A 27,817-nucleotide genomic window follows, 5' to 3' on the forward strand; every position below is an offset into this window, starting at 1 on the left:
TTTCTCTCCACTTAGTGCTGGGTTTTTGTGGGGGGTTTGTTGTGGAGAAGGATAAAACTCTGCATCCATCTGTTGATTTCCGGGTCTCAGCACAATCACTGCGGAAGATAAATATCCACTGCCTTTGCTGATGTCTGCTTTTCAGCTTTTGCAGAGTCCCATCTTCAGAAAACTTGACCTCTATCTCAACCTGACCTCTACCATCAATTTATTATGGAGATGTCTCCGACTCAGGCCTGGGGGCTGTTCTTTCTCAACAACAGGACAGTACTGCGCATTCCTGTGCTTTCTATTCTTGTCACTTCTCCCCAGCTGAACACAACTATGATGTGGAGGATCATGAGTTACTGGCCATAGAGGAATGGAGGCATTGGTTGTAAGGAGCTGAGTATCCCTTTATTGTATGGACTGACCATAAGATCCTGGCTTACCTCCAGTCGGACAAGTGGCTCAACGCTCGTCAAGCCAGGAAATTAAATTCTTCACACAATTTAATTTCACAATAACTTACAGGACTGTGTCCTGGGATGTCAAACCGGATGCTCTCTCCCAACAATTCACCACCTCTGATAATCTCTCAGATGAGTCAACAGTCCAGCTTCAGTCGACTGTCCACTAAGTTCAACAAGCCGAACCCAATCCTGGAAATGGTCCATCTAGTTGGCTATCTATGTTCCATCCTCCACTCGTTCCAAGGTAATTCATCATGCACACATCGCCAAATTCTCTTGTCACTCTGGAATCAACCAAACCATAACATTCATCCAGCACCTGTTCTGGTGGCCTATACTAATCAAGGATGTCTGTGAAAATGTGTTAGCATGCTCTATATTCGATTTTGTCACTGGACTTATTGGTTCACCTAGGCTGCACATTTTGTTGCTCTGCCTAAACTCCCTTCATGCCTAGAGACTGCCAAACTCCTTACCAATCATTTATTCCAGCTTCATGGCATACTGTTGGACATCGTCGTTGACCGGGACCCCAGTTCACCTCACACGTGTAGGCTGAGTCCTGCTCGGCCGTGGGTGCTACGGCTAGTGTATCTTCCAGGTTTCATTCCCAGACCAATGGCCAGGCAGAGCAGCCCAACCAAGAACTGATGACTGCCCTTCACTGCATCGTCGCTACTAATCAAACACTTGGAGCTCTCAGCTGTCCTGAATTGAATATGCTCACAACATTATGACCTCTTCTGCTACCTGGCTATCTCCATTTGAATCATCTCTTGGCTATCAACCTCATCTCTTCCTATCCCTCGAAGGTGAGCTCTCTGTTCCATCTGTTAAACATCATCTCCGCAGGTGCCACCGTGTCTGGAGGGCCATCCAGGCTGCTCTGCTCTGCACAAAGGAAGAGAATAAATGGTGGACTGCAACTAAGTCCCTGATCCTGTACAGTCCTGATCAGCAAGTTTGGCTTTCTACTCGTGTTATTGCCCAAAGATTTTCTCCTTTATTGGCCCTTTTGTTATTGACTCTATTATTAGGTCCCGCTCTGCCCATCTTAGATTACCCCAAAACATTACAAATCCATAATGTCTTCCATGTGTCTCAGCTGAAACCTGTCATCTCCAGTCCTTTTTCTGTGTGTACAGACCTTCCTTGGATTTCCCTCCCCGGAGTGTTTGGTGAACCTCCCTGAGCTGAGTGAATGTGGAGTGTTCAAAGTGTCTTGGATATTTGGCGCTCCCTCCTCCCTGGATCCCTGGAGGCCCCATTTCCCATCACCATTTGTAAATATCACATTGGGGGGAGTGCCAAATATCCACAATACAAGACACTCCACATTCATTCAGCTCAGGCAGGTTCACCAAACACTCCAGGGAGGGAAATCCAAGGAAGGTGTGTACACAGAAAAAGGACTGGAGATGACAGGTTTCAGCTGAGACACATGGAAGACATTATGGACTTTGATGTTTTGGGGTAATTTGAGACGGGCAGAGCCTGTCAGAGACACAGCCCTGTGTCCTCACATACTGTGGGGGCTCAGTGAGGTAGTCCAGTATCCACTGGGACAGGTGGTGGTCCACTCCTGACAGCTTCAGCTTGTCTCTCAGAAGTCCAGGCTGGATGTTGTTAAAAGCACTGGCAAAATCAGAGAACATATTTCTCAGAGTATGTCCAGGCTTCCCCAGGTGGGTCAGAGCTTGGTGAAGGAGGCACCTAGCTCACAAAGCCAGGCTGGTTGGTGAACTGCAGAAGACCTCCCCGTGGGGTGGAGATGTTTGAGGACCAGCCTCACGAGGGTCTTTATCAGATGCAAGGTCAGTGCTGACCTAAGCTATCAGTGTCATCCCCGTGAGGAACAGGGCTCTGAAACAGTCCCTCAGAAAGTCTTCAGTCTTCAGACCATCAAATGTTTACCCTTGTCCAGCAGCCAGAGAGTGAACTTCAACAGGAAACCAAAGAAGTGATGAGCAGTCAGGCTTGTAACCTCCATTCCTACCTGTTCATGTTTCTAAAGTAGAATCACTGCAGTCATCACTTTAAAGATTCATTCTGCTGGTTTTCATCTTTGCTTTGTGTCGTTGGCTTTGTGTTCATATATAAACACTGAAAGAAAGACTGTATGTTTGTTCTCATTACATTAGGGCTTAGATGTTGTGCAGAGCTGCAGCCTAAGATTTATATTGTTAACTGAAAGCCATGAGACAATGTGTTTCAGGCCATTTTACGGAATGGTAAATGGTAAATGGCCTGCATTTGTATAGCGCTTTTCTAGTCCCTCAGGACCCCAAAGCGCTTTACACTACATTCAGTCATCCACCCATTCACACACACATTCACACACTGGTGATGGCAGCTACATTGTAGCCACAGCTGCCCTGGGGCGCACTGTCAGAGGCGAGGCTGCCGGACACTGGCGCCTCCGGGCCCTCTGAATAACTTTCTTGAGTGAGTAATTAAGTAATGTACTGTAATGTAATTGTAGTAACTCCATGGCAGACCGGTCCACAATTCAATGCTTTTCAGCATACTTTTATTGACTCGCTTCTATACACGGTTGTCGTTCCTGCACAGCTGCAGCTTTTCAGCCACCAGCTGAACTTACAAACACCAACAACAACCACATTTAACAGTCACAGACTTTTACGCCGGTGAGGCGTGATTGCGGATTGCAGGTGCATCCGCCTTCCCTGCAGCGAAGGCCACCCAAGTGGCGAGCAGCGGCGACGCAGCACTCACGACGTCCATCTTCGGCTGCGCACGCCTAGTCCTCCACCTCTGGCTGGGCAGGTGCGTGGGCCGATGGTGGGCCTGGCTGTTGCTCAACGGCCCTCCTCTGGGGAGCAGGAACGGATGCTGACCCCTACCGGGCACCAGCCACTCCCACCCGAGGAGTGAGGATGGGTGCGCCACAATAATGTATTTCTGGGTTAAAAGGAAAACATGAATACCCCATCTAATCAAAAAAGTAAAGTTTGCACTAAAAACGTCTCATAGTCTTATTCTCACAGTTTTATTTAGAACACAACATCTGCCCGTACCAATAGAATACATTCCTCAGAGCTATGTTCATTAAATGTTCAAAGCAATGCTCATACCATGTATTATTAAAAGATCAAAACATAATGAAAAACACTGAAGAATAACCAACATGAATGAATTTACTCCATGACTGACTCCAGCATTTTCCCAGGTGTCTTAACTTGTTATTTGGCTTGAGACTGTCCTCTGCCAATATCAGGAACAACCACAAACCACAAGCTTTTTTTTAATTTAGTCACATAATTGTTCTATTTATCACTCGTACTCGAATGGTTCTGTCATTACAAGCCCGTGTGGGCAAAGAAGTGGGTACTTTAATTTATGTGGAACATTCTTGAATATGTTGTGTTGGCAACAATCCTGCAGTCACAAGTTACAGACAATACGAAAGAACTGGCTCTTATATGTTTAAGGTACATTCCTCTGCCATAATGAGGAAAACTGTCCAGATATAATTAATGTGGGGTCGGGGGGGCTGTAAGCTGTAAGGTTAATGCCCTTGGGCAAGATCCCATGTTGTTCAGATGGCATGCAAGTACCTTGAATTACCACCGTATACAAGTGCAGACCATTACTGGAACCGTGTAATGCAATCCCTGGATTTTAATTGCATCTCCAGTTAAAACACAAACTGCCTTATTTTGTTACTAAATGTTGCTAAGAGTGGCATATTGACAAAGATATAAAATTTGGTTGATTTTTAAAAACTTTTATTTCAGAAACCAGGCTGTAGGCGGTCAGTAATCACTGTCATTCCACGGTACGTCTAAGACTGTGTTTATGCCACGTAAACCATAATTAAGGCTGGGCAAAAAAACAACAAAGATTAGGAGATCTTTGTGGTCATGGTTAAAAACCAAGTCTGAAGTGTTTTTGACAAAACTCTTGTGTGCGAAAAAGTCACTGCACACCCATTTAATAGCACTTACTGATCCAAGCCATCATCCAACAGGACAAGTACACATTGTCTGCTGGAGTGTGACACGATGCAAATCCTTCTTTACTCTTTTGCAGGAAAATTGCAATACAGATCCATCTTTCACAAACATGTGCAGTGTTGACTGCTTCTTACACTGGCATGGAGCAATGCCCCTTACCCAACTTCATGTTCTTCAGAATTAGTGAAATTCTTTACGACACAGTATGAACGGTGCTAAGTTCTATTGACGGGTAACACAAAAGTTTTTTGACTACTCTTGACTGATGCCTAAATACATATACGGCAAATACTGGCACTTCTTTGGGATTATTTTATATGCATACTATATAACATTAATGTTACCCTGTCTAGGAATCATCGGCATGTACAAACCATGCACAGTTTTAATATTTTATCTTTATTTATTACAGAGACATAAATACAGCAGATTTAATATGAATGCTAAAGCTCTCTGAAGTTATGCTGCATAGCTCTGTATGTCAGTTACTCAAATGCAGGATAATATTTATAATAGTGCTGACCTGGCTGTGCAATACAATAAACATGGTGTGCTGACTTTATCAGAACAGATACAACAGCTAGTTGCAACAGTTTATTATCCCTGTGTAACGGAGCCTCTGATCAGACATGTTAATTAGGTATCAAGTTTATTTTAAATATCTTTAAATAAAGCCTGATGTTCATCAGAATGTTTCAAACATGAAGCAAAGAAGTCTTCCATTTGTCCGAGTTCATCTGCGTTTTAGTTATTTTAACATCCGTCCTGCACAGGTGGTCAGCTGTTTACTCCGTGGTGCAGTCATTTACCTTTTAACATCCACCAGGCTGCCAGTTAACCACGTAGTGGTAGAGTTAGTTAGTCGACATTTAGCCACGTGGTAAAAAAGCATAGTTTTAGAAAGTGAAACAGTGAAACTTTGAAATCAACTCTCTTATATGCACTTTGGCTTTAGAGATTTTCTGTTAGATTTCCATGTGCTATGCCAGAGAGGTAAATATAACAGAGTAGATGTGAATCTAACCTTGCCAGTACTCCCCAAAAGATTACTGCCAGTATGATGGATGTTAAGAGGTTAAGAAAAACAGACGAAAAAGAAGTGGCACCTTAAATTTACTTTGTGGTACAAACTTTTGTACTTTTCGAAATTTTTCAATACAGAGACTTGCTGGCTAGAATAATCAGATATATCTATATACAACATCTTATCACACACTTTTACTATCGTATTTGGTTTGTATGAAAAATAACTTATAGCCTTTATATATTGGAACACATTTCACACACACACGACCGTGGAATGGATTCAGCTTATAAAACAGACTGCTAACTTTTGTTTTCAGTTCTGTTACCTCCAAAAATCTCAGACGTGCTTTACAATAAAGAACATCCTTAATGTAATGATACAAAGAAAAAAAAAAGATATCCTGACTCTTTCAGTAACTGTGACAAACTGAATTTGTAAAAAAAAGAAAGTAATGCTGACTTCCTGGCTTTGATGTTGTGCCAATGTTGCCATGGAGTTTCAGTGATGTCCCTGGAGCAGAGGCATCCACATTGTGTGTGAGCAATCAAATGTCTTATAGTCTGCACAAATCAGCCATGTAAACTAGCTTCAGTTGTGTCAGAGTAATGGAAACCATCATGCACACCTGCTGAACAGACACAGGCAGCAAGTTCTGAAAGATAAGCAGAGGTTGGCAGGAGAGAAGAGGGGCGGAGATTCTGTTAGCGTCCAACGTGGATTTGCTGGCTTTTAGATTTGTGCAAGCACCTTTGGTGTTACACATCCTTCAGTCTGATGACAAGACACTACAAGATATCCACCTACAGAAACGCAGATATACACGCTATGTCTTAGAATGTGTAACCACTTTTCAGTTCATAGGCATGCCGCTTTTAATGCACTTATTTCACAGCAGGGCCACTGCGCTGAGTTGCTGTCCTCTCGTCTGTTTTTGGCAATGCTGTGTGTGGTCTCGTCTGACTGTGGAAAAACAACACACATCTTAAAGTCAAATTCAAAGAGGATCATTTCTGAAATACTGCTAACATAATTACAATCATTATTATTGTTTATATGTCAGCCTATTAGAGCACTTCGCTCTCTTCACTGCAGGCCTACTTGTTGTTCCTAGAGTATTTAAAAGTAGAATGGGAGGCAGAGCCTTCAGTTTTCAGGCCCCTCTCTTGAATTATATACCTGTTAGTTGAATAAGTTTAATTAGGTAACAGTAAGGTTGAACTCCTTTGCACTGGAAAAGAACGGTGTCATGATCCTGGATCTCTGACCCTGTGTTTCAGTTTGAGTCTTTGTTTGGTTGCAGTTTAATTTTTCACTTTGTGTATTTACTTTATATTTATGCCCAGTAAGAGGTTTTGGCTGTTTTGTACTCCCAGTCTAGTGTTCAGGTTTTTCAGCTCTCCACTTCCGTCATGTCCCCTAAGCTCCTTGTGCTGTAAAGTTAGAGGCGTAAATTTGATGCATCCCCAGGATGCTCACTAAATACAGGAGGCTAAATCATTCATCCTCTGATAGACTGGCCACCTATAACAACTGCAGTAGGCTTCAGACCCCTTGTGATGCTAAGTTGGACAAGAACAGAAAAGGATGGATGGAAATATCTGTCACCGAATGTGAACAAAGCTGATGATTCAATGCCGTCTTCCAAGTATATCCTCTTTATGCTGTCTCTGTTCTGACATGCTAGAACCATCTGGATGGTGAAGTTATTTAAGGCACAGCAGAAGAGGATGAAAATTGTGCTCTTAGGTAGGTTATTGCACTACAGCAACATTTTGGGAAATGTAAGACATTTTAAGACCTTTTAATTTTTTTTAAAGAAATAGAATAATACTGGCATACAACACATTCATTTGTTTTATTTCGTATCGCACCTCTACCTGATCTTGCAGAAGCTGATGCAGTCCACGTCGCTGTATTGTGAGCACACGCAGCGCTGAGCCTCCACCCCTATCCTCACCCGCTTGGTCCTAGTGGAGCGTCTTAAACGCAGGGAACCCTGGTAACTGGACATACCAAATGGTACTGTGTGCCTAAAAGAAGAAAAGCAGACACAATGCACTTACTGACCACAGAACTATGAGTTTTACAGCTGGAAGCATACATCAGTGTTACAGTTTCCACATTTGCTCTGAAGTACACTTTACTGGGTGATATGAATTTTGTCATCACCTGCCCCCTGTTGTGCCTGCAGAGACACTACACTACAAAGCACCAACATGCACCCTGAAGGATGGAACCAAAGAGAACAGCTACTCATGGTTTCCCCAGCTGCCTGTGTGCATGTCCACAAGCAAGCATAATCCTGGCCTTGGGATGTTTATTCTCTGACTCTGCATCAAAGGGGTGCAGCTTACACTCTGTTGTGGTTATATGAGGGTAAAGGTACTCTGTGGTGGTTCTAATTTTTGTCTTCCAACTCTGTGATAAAAAATGGGGGCAGAATATATAAGACACCTTTCGGAACAATTCAACCCAGCACATCACGACCACAACACGACACTGCTGCCTAAAAATATCCCTGTTATTCACTTCTTAACATCAAGCAGGTGAGCCATCTAAGTTTAGGATTCAGTTAATATCCGTTCCTTTTCATGAAATTTTCACCTGATTAGTTTAGACCAGGGGTCAGCAACCTTTAACACCCAAAGAGCCATTTGGACCCGGTTTCCACGCAAAAGAAAACACTGGGAGCCGCAAATACTTTTTGAAATTGACATGAGGTTGTTGTCTGATTTGCTGAGCCAGAGAAATGAAAGTAGTAAAGTGTAGTGACCCTCTTTTTTTTTAGGATGAAAGATAACACTATATTGTTTTTTTACCTTTATGCTTTGTTTGAACAACTACAGTGTGCTGCTTATGAAATCCATGAAGTGCTACAGAGAAAATTACATTTTATTTATGTAATTAACACATTTTGAACTCTTAAAGAAATATAACAAAAGGAAAGCTGAACTAAAATGATCCAGCAAACAAAAACTGTTATATCGCCTTTGGGCTTTTGGAGCCTTGACCTGACTTTACAAAAATAATTGGAAAAAAAAAGCTGCACCCATGCGTGCAGTCGCGTGTGAAAAGTGGTCAATAAAGAGATGCTGAAAAGCGTGTTCATGCAAACATCGTCAGGTCTGCCGTGGTACAATGGGACTTCTGCTCCTGAACCTCTGCGCACAGCGTCTGCAGATCGGGGCTGTACGAAGCCAGTTTCATCTTTACGCAGGACTGTAAGCTGTCGTCTGTGAGGCGTGAGCGGTGTTTGTTTTTAACATAGTTCACGGTGGAGAACAGCTGATAATGTGGATCCATAATTGGCCTACCTGGGGTTGAAAGTCTCGATAAATGCACGGCGTTTCGGCGGGTACACCGTAGAGGTGGGAATCACCATATATCCCACGATACGATATTATCACGATACTTAACGCACGATACGATATTATTGCAATTTTTAAAAATATTTTGCGATATTCAGATTCTGTACATAAAGGTAAACTTTATCAATATTCATTTTATCTAATATCAAAGTCTCGCACTCAGTCTTTCTCTCATTTCAGTCAGTTTTATTGTTGACAAACTGAACGGTTTGTATTACAGTCTAGTCCAACTTAACTGAATGCAACCATCTGGTACAATTATAGCTATTCTGAACTATGCAATTTATGAAAACTATGCAGCCCATTCAGCAACTGAAGAATTTGAATGTAAATTAAAACAATATAATTTTACATTAAATAAAAAAGTTTTAAACTTAATTAAAATAAAAAATGTCTTAAATTAAAATAAGTAAACTGTCATGTTTATTGCTGCCAAAAAAAGTTAAACACATTTGGACAGTGAAGGAATGTCAGGATTCTTGCTCAGAAAAAGGATCAACATGCTCTGAGCACAAAAACCGTTTTTGTAACAAAAGATCGATTTCTGCTGTCCCTGTATCGATACATTATTAGCAAACAAAATATCACGATACTACACAGTATCAATTTTTTCCCCCACCCCTAGTACACCGGCTTCCGTGAGTGTGACGCTTATAATAAAATAATATAATATAATTTTATTTTTATATTTCAAGATCACAATAATCTTCCAATTTAGAACTACAAGGTAAAAAAAGAACTAACATAAATAAATTACACTTCAGCTAAATACTTCTAATTTATTTTCCCAAACCACGCGGAGCCGCACTATAAGGACTAAAGAGCCGCATGCTGCCGACCCCTGGTTTAGACCAAACAGACAGTAATGTGAAAACGTATAGGACTTCATTTGAATTGTAACATTTTCTAGTTTCTGGAAATGCTTTTTGAGCATGTGTATAAAACAAAACGCAACACCACGCTAGCTTTTTGGGTTTTTTTTAATCATCCATGGCTATGACTCCAACCTCAGTCCCAAACGTAGCTCCAAACTCTAATTGTCTGTTTTTGGAGAAAAGCAAAAAGGAGAGAAACATAACAAGTTTTTCCTGGACTTGAAATGAAACAATAAAGATGCACTAACGTCTCAGTTTCTACAAAAATGATATATCAGCAAGTACAGAAACTTTTGCACAGTTTCTCTGTTTTCATGGACAAATTAATGTAAATGGAAACAGAAATCTTCATGCAAGTTTTGGCTTCAGTCTGGAACAAATGGACACTGCCAGATGCTTAGTTTCTGTTTTCATGATGTTTTGTCAGGCTTTAACTGCAAATGCCCTCAACTGCTGCTTTTTCAGGCGTTTTTCTGCGAAAAGTGAAAACCATGCACAGTTGGGTTTAGGTCAGGTGATTCCACTGATCCTAAACGCCGTGGATTAGTGAGCTGAAGGTACTCTTTATATATATATATATACATATATATATATATATATATATATATATATATATATATATATATATATATATATATATATATATATAATATCAACAATCTAATAGATGACAGCAAAAGTAAAAGCTATAACTTTTAATGCATTTTTAAATGATTTGAACCCAAAGTCCATGTTAGTTTTCTCTTTTGTGGGCATTTTTTATACATTTAGGATGACAGCCAGAGATACTTAGTTTTTAATTCCTTGAGCTTGAAGTTATGTTTTATGTTTTTAAACTTTCACACTAAAAAACATTCAAAAGTCAAATAGTACGATGTCCTACGAGTCCAAAATAAAAAAATTCATATTTTTACTAATCCCTAATAAAAACTGAAAAACAGATCATACATAGCAACCTTTGAAAAATGAGCGCACTAGTGATTAGCCATCAGTGCCAAAGAATGGAGGCAGTGCTAATCCTACAGAGATGGAAGGAGATTAATTCTTTCTGATATCAGGCAAATTTATTGCAGTTTTTTGTTAATATATGTTTTGTTTTTCTTTGTTAACTGTAGCCAGAGAAAAATGGACTGGTCAAACGAACAGGCCCATATAAAATGCTGATATAAAAGATGTGAGGCAGCTACACTGCTATGCTGCTGTGGTTTGGGTCCATGTAACACCTCAGAGGGAAGGCTCATTGCAAATCCAAAGTTTTTGTGACTGATCACCGTTATCCTACAACGACTCCATCTAGATGTCGTGAAGGCTCACTGAATCAAAAACAAGCTCAACTTTGTACACTTTCTAATCAGAGTCAGTTAATCTTAACTTTAATCACTTTCAGCTGCTTTGGTATTAATAAAATTAACAGGTGCACTAGAGGGGGAACAATGAGACGATTACAAACAGACTTCATGAGGGCAGCCTGAGGACCCGGCGTCCTCTAGTGGAGCCCGATCGGCATTTGCCTTAGAAGACCAGAGTTTGATGGTCCACTACTGGTGCCCTGTGCTTTTTATAGTAAAGTTCCAGAGATATAAAGTCATTGAGGAATAAGGGTGTCTTGGCAGCACCCTAATAACCTGTTTTCTTTTTCATGTTTTAAATTTATCATCTATCGATCAATCGTTCACTTTCTTTTCTTTTCCAAATAAGTTGACTAACGTAACAAATTTTTTCACTGAGAGTTTAACTTCGCAACACCCGGGTTTCCAGGTTTCTAGGTGTGGAGTCAGTGTTAGAATGCATTTTAGCCACATGATAAAAAAGCATTTCACAAACTATGGTCTCCTACAGGCTTTTTCGCCCATCGCTTCCAGTGTTACAACCCTAAACTGATGTCCTCCATCTGGTGGATGGCCAAACTGGTCACCAAATCCCCTCTCTTTCTTCCCCTGATATGTCAAACACAGATCTCCATAATTAAGTTTGTCTATCAGTACTACAACAAAAAATGACAAAAACCAGACCAGTTAGAACCACGCTGTACATGTAAGCTCATCATGTTGACCTTGCTGTCCAGTCTTGTTGGAGTCTCCCTAAATAGCTGTAAACTGCTATAAAGTGCGAGCTGGAAAAAACAGATCACTTCACAGTGAACATGTTGTTTCCTTTGAACTTCAGAAGCGGGTCTCTTGAACAATATAAGCTGTGGTGCTGCGGGAGGGGCGTCCACGAACCTCCTCTTCTCTACTCTTACAAACAGAAACAGCATGTGGGTGATCCTTTCTCTTACAAAATGTTTCATCTACTGACTTCTGAAAGGAGAGACGGTCTGTCCACACAGAACTGAGTCAGTCAGTATCTTTACATGCATCTGCATCAGGGTTTTAAATCAGAGTCAGTGTAGAAGACATTACCCATACCTCTGTATGAGTTTAATGATATGGCTTTGTCACATGTCTGGGTACAGATCTTTGTCATTGTAAGCTTTCTTTTATTAAACATATACAGTATTATCTATTGCGATGGCTGTGACTCGGGTGTTGCAGAAGGTCGATGCACCGATCCTCTGCTCCTCCAGTCGACCTGTCGAGGCGGAGAATGCTGAACCCAGAGTTGCCCTCAATGTAACCATCAGAGTGCGACAGTCATATGACTGTGTGTGTAACTGGGTGAATGATATTTTTAATTGAAAATGCTTTGAGTGTTGAACTTGAGCAGGAATGCTACCTGTCAGTGAAATTTCTGAAATTCTCTGAGCTGCCTGTCTGGCACCAACTACACTGAAAGTTATTTAAATGACCATTCTTCCCCAGTGTGATAATTAGTTTCATAGGTCATCTTCACATGCAAGCGTGCGTCTCCATAGTTATCTAGAGGTCCAAAAATGAGCCCTGGGGGTAAAATCAGGTAAACTCTACCTGGAGAGAGAAGTGCAGTCTGACTGATTGTTACTCTAGTTCTGAGTATTTAACCTTTTTGCATCCACCAGATTACTGGTGACCCATCGTGAGTATAAGGTTGTGGTAAGGTAAAGCCAGGCCTGTCCTGCAGGTTTTAGATGTGTCCTTGATCCAACACAGCAGATTTAAATGGCTAAATTAGCTCCTCAACATGTCTTGAAGTTCTCCAGAGGCCCAGTTGTTACAGATTCGGTGGTATTGCAAAAAACAGCTTTTTCGGGTGACTGAGTTTTCATAAAGTCAGCCACATACTTGTTTATGTATGTGGCTGACTTTATGAAAACTTGTATGTATGATTATGTAGAGTAATGAACTCAGCCTGAAAGTGCCCCCACATGATGAGACCTCATACATTTAGGAAAATAGCTGTTCCACATGGCTGATTTCTATCATTAACCCTCTGAGGTCAAAGTCATCTTCACCGATGACCCTAACCGCGTGCAATCACAACATTTCTTGTTTGTTTTTTGTTTGTTTAAATTGTTCCAAGTTCTGGAAATCGTGGGATGAAAGAAATAGCCGGCTAATTAATCTACTGACCTTCCAGTTGGTAGATGACCCACTCTATCGCCTGAGCCACAGCTGCCTTAAGGGAAAAAAACACTATCCAAACCTGCCTGGCCCTTTGTTTGTCTTTCTAGAATGTTAGCAGTGTAGCATCCACAGTTTTATGATGTTATGTTCAAATTTTGTGTGATGGTAGATAACAATAACATTTCGAGTGGATTTAATTTTGGTGAAAATCGGGTCAAGGATTAAACCAAGTGTGAAAATCTGTCAAAACTTTACTTTACCCGCAATTTTTTATGGACCCTCTTCAAAATTTACAACAATATACTGGACCTTTGAGGCTATGCGTACCAAGGTTGGCTAAGCATTTGACCTTGATCTTTATTGTTAGCGCCCGAGGTCACTTTTCAAATGAAAGTGCCTGGAGATACCTGTACAACAAAGTTTTTATTTTCTCAATATGATGGCGTCACGGTGACACCATAACAGGCTGAAGTCATCATATTTTGAGATACAAACAGGCTGACATCAGGATGTTGTAATAAAAACACAAGTATAGCCCTTACCCTGCTGAATTGTGCTCTCTTGTTAAATCATGAGTTAACTTTCCAAAAAACGTAATTAATTAAAGTTCAGTTTCACTAGTCACACCCAGGGTGGATTACTGACAGACCTGTTGAATCAAGAAATAACCTAAATAAAACCTGTCTGACAAAGTGAAGTAGGCTTAAAGATCTGAAAAAGCAACACATCGTACCATGAAACAACCTCAAGAACCAAAAACAAACTGTCATCACTGACATCTAATCAGTCTGGAAAGGGTGAAACACAGTGAGAAACACTATCCACTAATGGAGAAAACCTGGAACAGTGGTAAACCTTCCCAGGAGTGGCCAGCAGACCAAAATGACTCCAAGAGTACTGATGACTCATTCAGGAGGTCACAAAAGAACTGAGAAGTAATCTAAAGAACTGCAGGCCTCACTTGCCTCAGTTAAGGTCACAGTTAATGATTCAACAATGAGAAAGAAACTGGGCAAAAATGGCATCCAAGAGTTCCAAGGCAAAACCCACTGCTGTCCAAAAAGAAACAAAGGCTCATCTCACATTTGCCAACAAACATACCGATAATCCCCAAGACTTAATATTCTGTGGACTGACAAGAGAAAAGTTGAACTTTTTGGAATGTGTGTGTCCAGTCACGCATTTCATAAAAACAACATCATACTAACAGTCAAACATCACAGCGATAGTGTGATGATAGGACATAGACTACCTGCCACAAATGAAAACATCCTGAAAGAGAATGTCGAGCCATCAGTTTACGCCCTGCAGCACAAGTCGCACTTGGGTTGTGTAGCAGGACAGTGACTCTAAACACAACAGCAGGTCCACCTCTGATTGACTCAATAAAAACAAAATGAACGTTTTGGAGTGGTTAAAGTTAAAGCCTGGACTTAAATCAAATTGACATATTGTGACATGACCTTAAAACATGGCATTCGGGCTGAGGTGGCTGGGTTAAAATTCCTCTGTAGAAATGTAAAAGACCCACAGCCAGTTATTGCAGTTCTTTCAGTTCTACTTTAGGTAAACCCTCTACAAAGTGTATATCTTTATAAAATAGTTTTCTGATACAGTACAGGAAAAAATGTTGAAACATTTACATGAAAAAGGATGAGCATCCATGCTTAAGACTGATGTTAGTTTATATTCTGAACATCCATAAATCTGGAGTGCAATGTTAAAACCATAACTGTGATTTATTTAAGCGAGCCCCAACGACTTCACCCCATATAAACACATCAATTGCACCTAAACCTTTAAAGTCACCAGATAATCTTACACTTCTGACAGCATGCATACCTCACACTTGTTTGATCTTTGCCTTTCAACTTGGGATGGAGGTCGGTCTTACCATGCATCATACACATTTTCACATTAGTAGTAACAAAACTGATACATGACTGAGACAGACAGAGGAACGCACCAAAATCTAACTCTGTTAGTCTGACTACTGCCAAGTGATATGTTAAAAGTAAACCCCAATGCCTGATGTCTAAGGATGACCCTTGACCTCCTCAATGATATCCCCATTTACAGCTGAGTTCATTTTTATGTGTAGCGAGTAGGGCTGCCACGATTAGTCGACTAGTCACGATTACGTCGACTATCAAAATCGTCGACGACTGATTTAATAGTCGACGCATCGTTTGAAGCTTTGTAAGATCACAAAAGATGCAGGAATAAGTAGCAGGATTTAAGAGTGTAATAACGGACTGAAACAGAAGATGGCAGCACTGCATGTACAAGGATGCCAGCTGCCGTTAAACCCCGAAGAAGAAGTAGCTCTGTCCCAGAATTCATAGCGCGGCCCTGCTCAGTTTCCAACAATGGCGGCAGCTAGTTAGTTTTAATATTACGATTATTATTCTTTCTGGGTCACAAAATAAACGTTTAACGTGTTTTCAGGCGAGAATGTAGCTGTGTAAACCTCAAATATCTGCTCAGTTTATCAGGACACCACATATTTTCAAAAGCGCTCCGATGTTTTCGAAGACGTCTGTTACCCACTAGCTCGATAGCTAGCCGGAGGCAAGGCTCATTAGAGCCCGTGAGAACACCGGACTCCCGGCAGATCGTTTTCAAACCCACTGCCGTCTTTCGCTACGCAGGTTAAACATATATAAGTCACTTAGATAACTTAAAAATGTTATTGTTTGGCTTTTTTCAGTATTTTATTTGTTCCTGAGTAAATCGGTTAGGCTGAGATTAAAGTTATAGTTTTTACACAGCTGAATAAACGTCAAGCAGACAGCTGATTATCAGAAGTGTGAGATGCTCGAGAATATACTCCGGTGTCCTGTTATATTTTAGATAGCAAGGAGTTTATTAAACTTCACCGAAACAATCTGCATATTTAATTCAAATTTAATAAACTATCATCTTGTCTTTATTTTTAGTTAGCACATACCTTAAACACTTAAAGCTGTAATCTAATGATAGTTATATAAGAGCAGATGCTGCTGGTGCAATAAACTGTACGTTTTACGTCCAATGGATGATGATCTGATTAGTCGACTAATCGCAAAAATAATCGGTGACTAGTCGACTATCAAAATAATCGTTTGTGGCAGCCCTAGTAGCGAGCAAGTTAAACGTTGATATTTTGCAAATTAAGTGTCACACATGCATGCATTTTGGCCTTGCAGTTCTTCTGTGATAAACATATTAATTTGGGTAGATCAGACAGTTGAAATTTCATAACATGAGTGAATGTTATCGTAACCCTACCCGTAATCTATGCATCTAGTCTAGCCTACTTTCCCTCTGACCCAAGACAGGTTGCTTGTGACTGGAAGGAGACAATGGAAATGTTGATTTGAGACTATGTTGATTTATACTTAAATAGAAAACAAATTGAACAGTAACAGATGCTGTACATGTATGTAGAACCAAACCTACCCAATAATACAAAATGCAACAGTTTTGTAATCGAGAAACTTGGATACTTGGAGTATTATATTTTATCGAATCCCTTCAGAACAAAAACCACAGTTTCAACAGTTTGGCCTGTTCGTCCACACCTGGTCACATTTCTGGCTGCACCACTGCTTAAAAATTGGGAGCTCTGAACCTGCTGTGCCAGTATTGATTAATATCTGCAATACATGTGAAGAGGAAAGACATCTTGATTCACTCCACATGGCACAATGCCCAGGTACCAAAGGAAGAAAGCCGACACACAGAGGCTTCATCTGTAAGGTGTTACTGCAGAGAAAAGGAGCTTCTTTGATCTCATCGCAGATGTTCGCTATTGATCACATGTATGTGTATGTGGTTACAGGACACAGTTGCTGCTCTGCACTGAAACCAGGCTGACAGCTTTTACTCTGCTGCTGATGGCCACACTTCAAGCAAAAATCTGAGAACTGATAGTAGATGGATGACCAGATACCATTCCCCTCCTGGCTCTAACCATCACCCCACTACACACATTCTCATAACACATTACGTCTGGGTACTGCTAAACTTGCCCTGAGGCCTGTTGTTTGAAATCAGTAAAGGCAGCTAAATCTACATACTACTCTGCAGATAGGCATTAGTTAATGTCTTCTGTTGCAGGTGAATTAGCTTTTGCTTTGTCTCTCACTTATCAGTGATGAAAAGGTTCAAAGCGAGTTCAGCTGTGGAAAGAAAAGCGCAATATTTAGAGATTTCAAATTGAAGACTGTTAAGCTAATATAAAGGAACAAGAATGCCGAATGAGTGAAAAACAGACGAAGGAAAACAATAGTCTCGGCTAGTCAAACCTATCTGATTGGTGTTGGACAACCCGTTTCTTCTGTTTTAAGATTCAACTTTAGAGTAAATTTCCAAAGGGTTCTTTCTATCTCACATTCCAAGGCTACCTATAAACAATCCAAACATCCAAGATGGCCAAAAGGTGGACACAGCCCTCCCCTGCTGCCTGCAAGAAATCCTCAGTGGAATTAAAATACCAGAGGGCTCAGGGTCTAGACCTTTACGGATTATATGGAATCGCTACACTTCACAAAGACACAGGAAATACTGACATATGAGAAAAAGCCCAGTTTATTTTTAGTTGCCCCCAAATCCATTCCTGCTTTTAAAAAAATGCAAAGGACTCCCGAGTTGGAAATGGATGGACAAAAGAGCCCAGTTGCAGAAAACACAATACAATGATTTACAAATCATATATATATATATATGTATATATATATATATATATATATATATATATATAGATAGATATACATATATATATATATATATCCATCCATCCATCTTCATCCGCTTTATCCGGGGCCGGGTCGCGGGGGCAGCAGCCTAAGCAGAGAGGCCCAGACCTCCCTCTCCCCAGCCACCTCCTCCAGCTTATCCGGGGGAACACCAAGGCGTTCCCAGGCCAGCCGAGAGATATAATCTCTCCAGCGTGTCCTGGGTCTGCCCCGGGGCCTCCTCCCGGTGGGACATGCCTGGAACACCTCACCCAGGAGGCGCCCAGGGGGCATCCTTGTCAGATGCCCAAACCACCTCAGCTGGCTCCTTTCGATGTGGAGCAGCAGCGGCTCTACTCTGAGCCCCTCCCGGATGGCCGAACCTCTCACCCTATCTCTAAGGGAGAGGCCAGCCGCCCTTCGGAGGAAGCTCATTTCTGCCGCTTGTATCCGCGATCTCGTTCTTTTGGTCACTACCCACAGCTCGTGGCCATAGGTGAGGGTAGGGACGTAGATCGACCGGTAAATTGAGAGCTTCGCTTTTACACTCAGCTCCCTCTTCACCACGACGGACCGGTGCAGCGTCCGCATTACTGCAGCTGCAGCCCCAATCCGTCTGTCGATCTCCGGCTCCCTTCTCCCATCACTCGCGAACAAGACCCCAAGATACTTGAACTCCTCCACTTGGAGCAGGAACTCATCCCCGACCCGGAGTGGTCACTCCGCCCTTTTCCGGCTGAGAACCATGGCCTCAGATTTGGAGGTGCTGCTCCTCATTCCCGCTGCTTCACACTCGGCTGCGAACTGTTCCAGTGCGAGCTGGAGGCCCTCACCCGATGAAGCCAACAGAACCACATCATCCGCGAAAAGCAGAGATGAGATTCTGAGGCTACCAAAGTGAAAGCCCTCCGCCACTTGGCTGCGCCTAGAAATCCTGTCCATAAAAATTTTAAACAGAACCAGAGACACAGGGCATCCCTGGCAGAGCCCATCACCCACCGGGAACAAGTCCGACTTATTGCCGGCAATGCGAACCAAGCTCTTGCAACGGTTGTATAGGGATCGAATGGCCCGTAGCAATGGGCCAGACACCCCATACTCCCGCATATATATATATTAGGGGTGCAACGATACACAAAATTCACGGTTCGGTTCGGTTCGATACTTTGGTGTCACGGTTCGATATTTTTTCGATACAAAAAAAATGTTCATGCCTTTTTAATTTGTCATTTATTAAAATTATAAATATATATTTTAACTCAAAAGTACAGTTTTTAAATTTAACCCTAACCCTTGTGCATGTTTTTTATTTTGACAGCGAATGCGCACCTGTGGACCACTTATGTGCAGCCCTGGTTATTTAGCTCATCATATTGCAGCCACAGAAATTCTTTTGTCCATGAAACCATAAAGCTGCACTTTCTTTTTGCCTTATAGTCTGATTTGTCATAACTTCTCCGTTTTGTGGTAAGCTTTTCTTTGGCTGTCACTTCTTCACCCTGACCTGTCTTATTTGGCTCAGCAGAACTGAAATGCTTTTACACGCTCACTCACATAAGCTCAGCGATTCTCTGCGCGATCAACCTCTCACATGTTTAAGCTTGCTGCGGGAGATTTCACTTGTCATGTTTGCATAGTAAGCTAACGATTAATAAGACGATGTCAGAGGAATTGGTGCACAAATTATCATCACTCACAGATCAGTGCTGTCGCTCTCTATACACAGTTCGCACGATTGCAAAGTGAAAGCAAAAAAACAAGCGCAAATTCAAACGCGACTTCAATATGTCACAAATTGACAGTGGCTCACCGATGCCAATGACATAATTACCCAGCTACATTTCTGAAAGAATGCAAAAGCATTGACATATATTTTTCCTACAATAGCCCGACGGGCAGGGAAGAGATAGATTTTGGTAGCCCGACTGAAAAAATCGCTAGCTCCGGGACGTCGGGCTAGCGATATTGCAAGCCCTGTATCTGATTGAGGAATCACTCATCTTTGGAAAAGAGAGTTTATTACAGAGAAATGGCTCTTTCCAAAATAAAAGCTATACTATCCGCTTCTTCTGGGCTATATTCTCAGCAGCATATTAAACATATAAGGAGAATCATGTGCTAACAGCTGTCTAAATGACTCGGCTAAAGTTAGTAGCATGCTTGTTGTTTTTGTCTTTGCACTAGGATGATGTCGGCGTAAATGTGCAGTCATATTCGTTGTGTTCCCACTAGTGCTTTCAGGTTAATCTCGTTGAAATGACCTTAACGCCACAACACGGCAAATCTCCGTTAACGAGCTACCGCCGATCGCCCCGTGCATGGGGCTACACGGCAAACACGTTAACGAGCTAACTGCGCTAACACACTAGTTCACACCAATGTAATTGAGCATTGCATGGCACATCCAACATACTGTTTTACTTTAGTCCATGACTCGCTTACCTTCACGGTCATACGTCACATGAAAACCAAAATAATTCCAAACGCCAGATCTGAATGTTGCAAGTAGAGCTTAACTTCTGTCTCGCTAGCTTGCCCTGCGCTCTTCCTTCTGACTATGCTGTCTGTGTTGAGCGCTCAGTGGATCTGCGCTCGACAGTGCAGCCTAGGCGGAGTAGTCGAACACAGATTCACTGAGCGCTCAACACAGACAGCATCGTCAGAAGGAAAATTGATAAAATAAATTACAAATGTTGTATTGTTCGATACATATGCGTACCGAACCGAAAGCACTGTATCGAACGGTTCAATATCGATACGAATATCGTTGCACCCCTAATATATATATATATATATATATATATATATATATATATATATATATATATATATATATATAGGGTCGACAGTGCAGCCTAGGCGGAGTAGTCAAACGCAGATTCACTGAGCGCTCAACACAGACAGCATCGTCAGAAGGAGGAGCGCAGGGAAAGCTAGCGAGACAGAAGTTAAGCTCTCCTTACAACATGGACCTCCCCCACCCTCATTCAGATCTGGTGTTTGGAATTATTTTGGTTTTCATGTGACGTATGACCCTGAAGGTAAGCGAGTCATGGACTAAAGTAAAACAGTATGTTGGATGTGCCACGCAATGCTCAATTACATGGGTGGGAACTAGTGTGTTAGCGCAGTTAGCTCGTTAACGTGTTGGCCGGCTAGCCCCATGCACGGGGCGATCGGCGGTAGCTCGTTAACGGAGATTTGCCGTGTTGTGGCGTTAAGGTCATTTCAACGAGATTAACCTGAAAGCACTAGTGGGAACACAACGAATATGACTGCACATTTACGCCGACATCATCCTAGTGCAAAGACAAGTGGAAGCAGAAAAAAAACAAGCAAGCATGCTACTAACTTTAGCCGAGTCATTTAGACAGCTGTTTAATATGCTGCTGAGAATATAGCCCTGAAGAAGCGGATAGTATAGCTTTTATTTTGGAAAGAGACATTTCTCTGTAATAAACTCTCTTTTCCAAAGATGAGTGATTCCTCAATCAGATACAGGGCTCGCAAAATCGCTACCCCAACGTCCCGGGGCTAGCGATTTTTTCAGTCGGGGTACCAAAATCTATCTCTGCCCTGCCCGTCGGGCTATTGTAGGAAGGAAAAATATATGTCAATGCTTTTGCATTCTTTCGGAAATGTAGCTGGGTTATTATGTCATTGGCATCGGTGAGCCACTGTCAATATGTGACATATTGAAATCGCGTTTGAATTTGCGCTTGTTTTTTTGCTTTCACTTTGCAATCGCGCGAACTGTGTATAGAGAGCGACAGCACTGATCTGTGAGTGATGATAATTTGCGCACCAATTCCTCTGACATCGTCTTATTAATCGTTAGCTTACTATGCAAACATGACAAGTGAAATCTCCGGCAGCTTAAACATGTGAGAGGTTGATCGCGCAGAGAATCGCTGAGCTTATGTGAGTGCGTGTGTAAAAGCAGCAGGATTTATATTTGACTACGATAACCTGGATGACTGAGAACCTTCACAGACAGATATATATTTTAGTTCTGCTGAGCCAAATAAGACAGGTCAGGGTGAAGAAGTGACAGCCAAAGAAAAGCTTACCACAAAACGGAAAAGTTATGACAAATCAGACTATAAGGCAAAAAGAAAGTGCAGCTTTATGGTTTCATGGACAAAATAATTTCTGTGGCTGCAATATGACGAGCTAAATAACCAGGGCTGCACACGCACAAGGGTTAGGGTTAAATTTAAAAACTGTACTTTTGAGTTAAAATATATATTTATAATTTTAATAAATGACAAATTAAAAAGGCATGAACATTTTTTTTGTATCGAAAAAATATCGAACCGTGACACCAAAGTATCGAACCGAACCGAACCGTGAATTTTGTGTATCGTTGCACCCCTAATATATATATATATATATATATTAGGGGTGCAACGATATTCGTATCGATATTGAACCGTTCGATACAGTGCTTTCGGTTGGGTACGCATATGTATCGAACAATACAAAATTTTTAATTTATTTTATCAACTTTCCTTCTGACGATGCTGTCTGTGTTGAGCGCTCAGTGGATCTGCACTCGACAGTGCAGCCTAGGCGGAGCAGTCGAGTGCAGATTCACTGAGCGCAGGGCAAGCTAGCGAGACAGAAGTTAAGCTCTCCTTGCAACATGGCAAATTGAACCTCCCTCATCCTCATTCAGATCTGGCGTTTGGAACTATTTTGGTTTTCATGTGAGGTATGACCCTGAAGGTAAGCGCGTCATGGACTAAAGTAAAACAGTATGTTGGATGTGCCACGCAATGCTCAATTACATGGGTGGGAGCTAGTGTGTTAGCGCAGTTAGCTCGTTAACGTGTTGGCCGTCCAGCCCCACGCTCAGGGCGATCCGCGGTAGCTCGTTAACGGAGATTTGCCGTGTTATGGCGTTAACGTCATTTCAACGAGATTTAAGCTGACAGCACTAGTGGGAACACAACGAATATGACTGCACATTTACTCCGACATCATCCTAGTGCAAAGACAAGTGGAAGCCGACAAAAACAACAAGCACGCATGCTACAAACTTTACCCGAGTCATTTAGACAGCCGTTAGCACATGATCCTCCTTATGGGGACCTGATATGTTTAATATGCTGCTGAGAATATAGCTCAGAAGAAGCGTATAGTATAGCTTTTATTTTGGAAAGGGACATTTCTCTGTAATAAACTCTCTTTTCCAAAGATGAGTGATTCCTCAATCAGATACAAGGCTCGCAAAATTTTTCCAGTCGGGCTACCAAAATCTATCTCTGCCCTGCCCGTCGGGCTATCGTAGGAAGGAAAAATATATGCCAATGCTTTAGCATTCTTTCGGAAATGTAGCTGGGTAATTATGTCATTGGCATCGGTGAGCCACTGTCAATATGTGACATATTGAAATCGCGTTTGAATTTGCGCTTGTTTTTTGCTTTCACTTTGCAATCGCGCGAACTGTGTATAGAGAGCGACAGCACTGATCTGTGAGTGATGATAATTTGTGCACCAATTCCTCTGACATCGTCTTATCAATCGTTAGCTTACTATGCAAACATGACAAGTGAAATCTCCGGCAGCTTAAACATGTGAGAGGTTGATCGCGCAGAGGATCGCTGAGCATTATGTGAGTGCGTGTGTAAAAGCAGCAGGATATATATTTTAGTTCTGCTGAGCCAAATAAGACAGGTCAGGGTGAAGAAGTGACAGCCAAAGAAAAGCTTACCACAAAACGGAAAAGTTATGACAAATCAGACTATAAGGCAAAAAGAAAGTGCAGCTTTATGGTTTCATGGACAAAATAATTTCTGTGGCTGCAATATGACGAGCTAAATAACCAGGGCTGCACATAAGTGGTCCGCAGGTGCGCATTCGCTGTCAAAATAAAAAATGCGCACAAGATAAGAAGTTGCAACGCGTGTTTGCGTACATAAGATTTTCAGGAGGACAGACATTTGTTTAGAACTCTTAAAGATGTCGAAGAAGCTCCTTTAAGCAATTACTGTGATGTTCCTCCACCTCCAAAGAAATTTCAGAAGGAGTCCGAACCACAAAAGAAGCACGTATTCTCGGAAAAGTAGTTGCAGGAGGTGAGCTGGCTTCAAACAAATGATGAACGCACAGAGATGTGGTGCGGAATGTGCCGTGAAAAATTTAATAAATGACAAATTAAAAAGGCATGAACATTTTTTTTGTATCGAAAAAATATCGAACCGTGACACCAAAGTATCGAACCGAACCGTGAATTTTGTGTATCGTTGCACCCCTAATATATATATATATATATATATATATATATATATATATATATATATATATATATACACATATTAAAATAAATATATGGTCATTTTGAATTTTATGCTATCAACATGTTTCGAAATAGGTGGGGCAATAAATTACTGGAAAAACCGTCACCATTGGGGGAAAAAGTACTCTATAGAACATCTCATAAAGCAAAGGCATAATAAAATCCCAGAAAGATTCCTTGTTTTCTAAGTAAATATGGGGAGGGGTCCATCGTACTGTTAAAGTCTGTTCTAAACAGAATTTAGGAATTTCATGATCTATGGCTACTCAAGAAAAATGTTCACAAAGAACAAAACGGAAAACTTAATGGGAATGAGACAGCAACCAGCCAGTCTGATTGGTCAGTGAATTGTCAGAGTTATACAAATGGAAGTTAAAACTCTTCCATATACTGTAACCAAGATCTGAGGACAATGCTGTTGTCTCTGGTATTAAGCTCTTTTAAATGCACTGAGGTGAAGTGCAAACTTTGCCTGGCAGCTGACCAATCAAAATTCTCAATTTCATCAAATCGAAAGAGGAGAAGAACCATCAATCTTGTTAGCAGTGCACATTTCTTCGCCAGCATCCATGATATTATGACGCCAAATCACAACAACAGTTGCATCAAGGCACTTTATATTGTTAGCTAGACCCTACAATAATGCATATAGAGAGAAACCGAACAATCACATGACCCCAATTGGCAACAATGTTTCAGTTTTTCACAAATACACAAACTATTCACCCAGCAGAACTTATCTATTGGACCTTCCTTGCATTCACTAAAGTAATTGCCAACACTGCTCAGATCCAAAGTATTTACACTATCTTCATCCTGCTCTCTTCCTTCCACTTTTTTACTTTGCTTGATAAACACAATTTAAAACTGTTCTATAAGATACTTTCCAAAAAACTAATTCCTGCGTAGTTGACATCAACAGGTTTGTGGGCATTTTGCACAAATTACAGAGAGGAAGGTCATGAAGTACAAGCGTTTCCCAGCATGCCTCTCTGCCTGCAAAGTTTTTCAGAAAATGTGCTTAATTTAATCAGTAAAATGTGAAATGGCTGAGTAAATATTTGCAGTTGAAATTTAATTCATAAGGAAAATGTATACTGCATTCAAGCAATGTTTGGCTTTGGTTCACAAGATAAAATCTTATGTGTCCAAATTGTGTGAAGCATCCAGTATAATGTAGACGGGGAGGGGCCCACTTTGAAAGACATTTTCACGGGGTGCCTGCTACCTTCTGGGCCCGGCTATCTCACCACATGTTACACCTTTGCACACAACCCTCTCTAAGTTTTCCAACAGCATTGCTAATATGAAAAAAAAATAAGGCCAGCTAACCTGGCCTGCGAAAACATTCAGCCAATTAAGAAGCAAAACACGAGACAAAGGAGGCCTTGAACTGTTGAGCCGCTGAAACCCTATATCAAGAAGAAATGTTCGACTTTTAAAACTACAGCACCCGGCCTCCCCAGATCACAAAGACTTTGAAAATGTAGCTAAAGTAAGAAGTGATGCAGATCAAATGATCAAAGAAATCTAATTTCTACGTTTCAACATCTGATTTCTTGTCTCTGTATTATTTGTGTACAGTGCACACTAAGAAACATGATGCCTAACACATTAGTAACCTATAGTAACCTAATAAGACATTAGCTACACACATCACTTGCTTAAAAACTGGTGCAAACTGAGAATGCCTGGAGAAGGACACTTACTCCGGTGTGTTGATCCAGATGATATCCAAGTGGCAGTAATACACACACTCCTTGTCTTTGTAAGTGTAACATGTGCACCTCTTGGATCGCCTCCTGGCTAATGGTGGCTCGCAGTCAGAACACGACTCAACGTGGGAAGCAACAGTGGCGAGATCCTCCACCCCGCCAGGCAGACGTGTGCTCTGCTCGAATGCTTTCACCTCCTTCCTCTGGCTCACATCTTTCTTAAATGAAGAACCTGCAAGATTACAGCATATGAGAGCTTCCTCTCATAGTCTTAACCTGAAACAGCGTTTGGTAAAGCATGGAAAAGCTCTTTATAGATGCATGTATATTACATTTCTGCTTGAAAAGGTTACAAAAGATCCAGATTCTAGAGTAGTTAAAACAAAATATCAAGCATAAATAGTTACATATTTTAGTTTCATAACAGTAATTGGTCAATTCTGTTGAGAGTAGAGTTTGTCTCAGAGAGAAAATATATGTATATATATTTAAAGTCCCAGTCGGAGTCTTTGATGGAACTTTAAATAGTGAATTTCTTGTTTTAGTGATTCAAAACAATAAAAATACCGAACGCGTTGGAGTCACAAAACACCGTTTTCAAAAGATCTAAGACATAACATGTGCTCACTTTTAGTGGGATTTTTTTGTTTGTTTTAAAAAGGTTAAAACTGTATAGATATCATGACGTCAATTGCAATGTTATAATAATAATCGGTATAATCTTATACTTATGATTTCAGTCTAATTGCATGTTTTGATCTATCTGTTGTGACCTGTCAGTCACTGCTGCACAATAACGCACACCAGCTGGTCTGTGTGATCATTGCTTCACTAAAACACAAACACAACAAGGACCGACCACTACTCACCGTTGGTCAAAGATGCTGTCACCACGATTAGAAACAAAACTCCCACATCAAGCGATGATGATGCGTTAGCCATCACACGTCAAACATTAGAAATGAATAATCAACTTAAAAAAACAAACGAAAAAGTCGAAATGTGAGAACAGGTGAATGAAAACGTCCGAAATTCTCGAGTATCTTATCTCAGTGAAGCGAGTCAAAGATGTCCTCATAGAGCATCATGTGTCTGATACAACTCTGCACCGCTGCGCTTCCACACTCCGTTTGCCTTTTACAGCCACTGGGGTTCGTTATGAGCTGACACCGCTGTGACAAGTGAGCATGGATATCCCGCCAGCTTCCTGAGACACTTTTCAAAATAAAAGACCCTGTTGAACGCTGCTGAAATCAAAGACGCGTTACACCCATGTTTGTGCGCCAACAGCACAAACATGACACAAAGACCCAGTTTAGTGACTCCAAATAGTGGCCTAGCACACAGATATCAAGCAGAGCGACAACTTAGGTTGAGCAGTTTAAGTGGCAAAGTTAGAGAGACAAGGTGGAGAATAGTGGGTGGACAAGGGATGTTGAAGTTGGAGCTGTCAGGTAGGAGGACAAGAAGAAAACCTCAGAGGAGGTTCATGGATGCAGTGAAGGAGGATATGCAGAGGGTTGGTGTGCCAGAGGAGGACTCTGGGGATAGGGCTTATCCTCTTAGTGCAAGAGGCGGGATACACTCTGGACAGTGATGCTAATCTGATGCAGGGCTTATATATCTGTGCAAATTTCTTAATTATAATTAAGAAATCATATGTGTATTTTGTATTATTGTTTGTGTTGCTTTTATGCTTTTATGTTGAAAGTAATTATTATTCTACCTGTAGTTCTGGTTTGCCAATTTGACATTGGCTGTGCCTGCAGAACACCAGCAGCTGGGTGTTTTATGTGATGCATGAGGGCAGAGGTCAGGATCTCTAAAAGGATGCACTCCCTCACAGGGTTCTCCCGGCCATAAGCTTCAGGCAGCTGCAGTGCATCAGTATATCATACCTTT

The 27,817-nt window shown here is 41.3% G+C and overlaps 1 protein-coding gene across 2 annotated transcripts; it reads right to left on the reverse strand.

Moving 5' to 3' along the window:
- Positions 1-4,184: 4,184 nt before the first annotated feature.
- Positions 4,185-27,065, reverse strand: LOC120715937 (endothelin-3). 2 transcript variants are annotated; one of them, XM_040003235.1, is made up of 4 exons: positions 26,785-27,065; positions 25,910-26,147; positions 7,328-7,486; positions 4,185-6,416 (listed from the first exon to the last, which is right to left on the reverse strand). In XM_040003235.1, exons 1-3 carry the CDS (start codon positions 26,855-26,857, stop codon positions 7,330-7,332), a joined length of 468 nt encoding a protein of 155 aa, XP_039859169.1. In that variant the 5' UTR covers positions 26,858-27,065; the 3' UTR covers positions 4,185-6,416; positions 7,328-7,329. The 2 variants fall into 2 exon arrangements, with proteins under 2 accessions (XP_039859169.1, XP_039859168.1); XM_040003234.1 differs by having other exon boundaries at positions 7,334-7,486; positions 26,785-27,064.
- Between the last annotated feature and the right edge of the window lie 752 nt (positions 27,066-27,817).

This window comes from Simochromis diagramma, unplaced genomic scaffold (genome assembly GCF_900408965.1).
Source record: "Simochromis diagramma unplaced genomic scaffold, fSimDia1.1 OVJJ01000646.1, whole genome shotgun sequence".
In the NCBI taxonomy this organism is placed as follows: Eukaryota; Metazoa; Chordata; class Actinopteri; order Cichliformes; family Cichlidae; genus Simochromis; species Simochromis diagramma.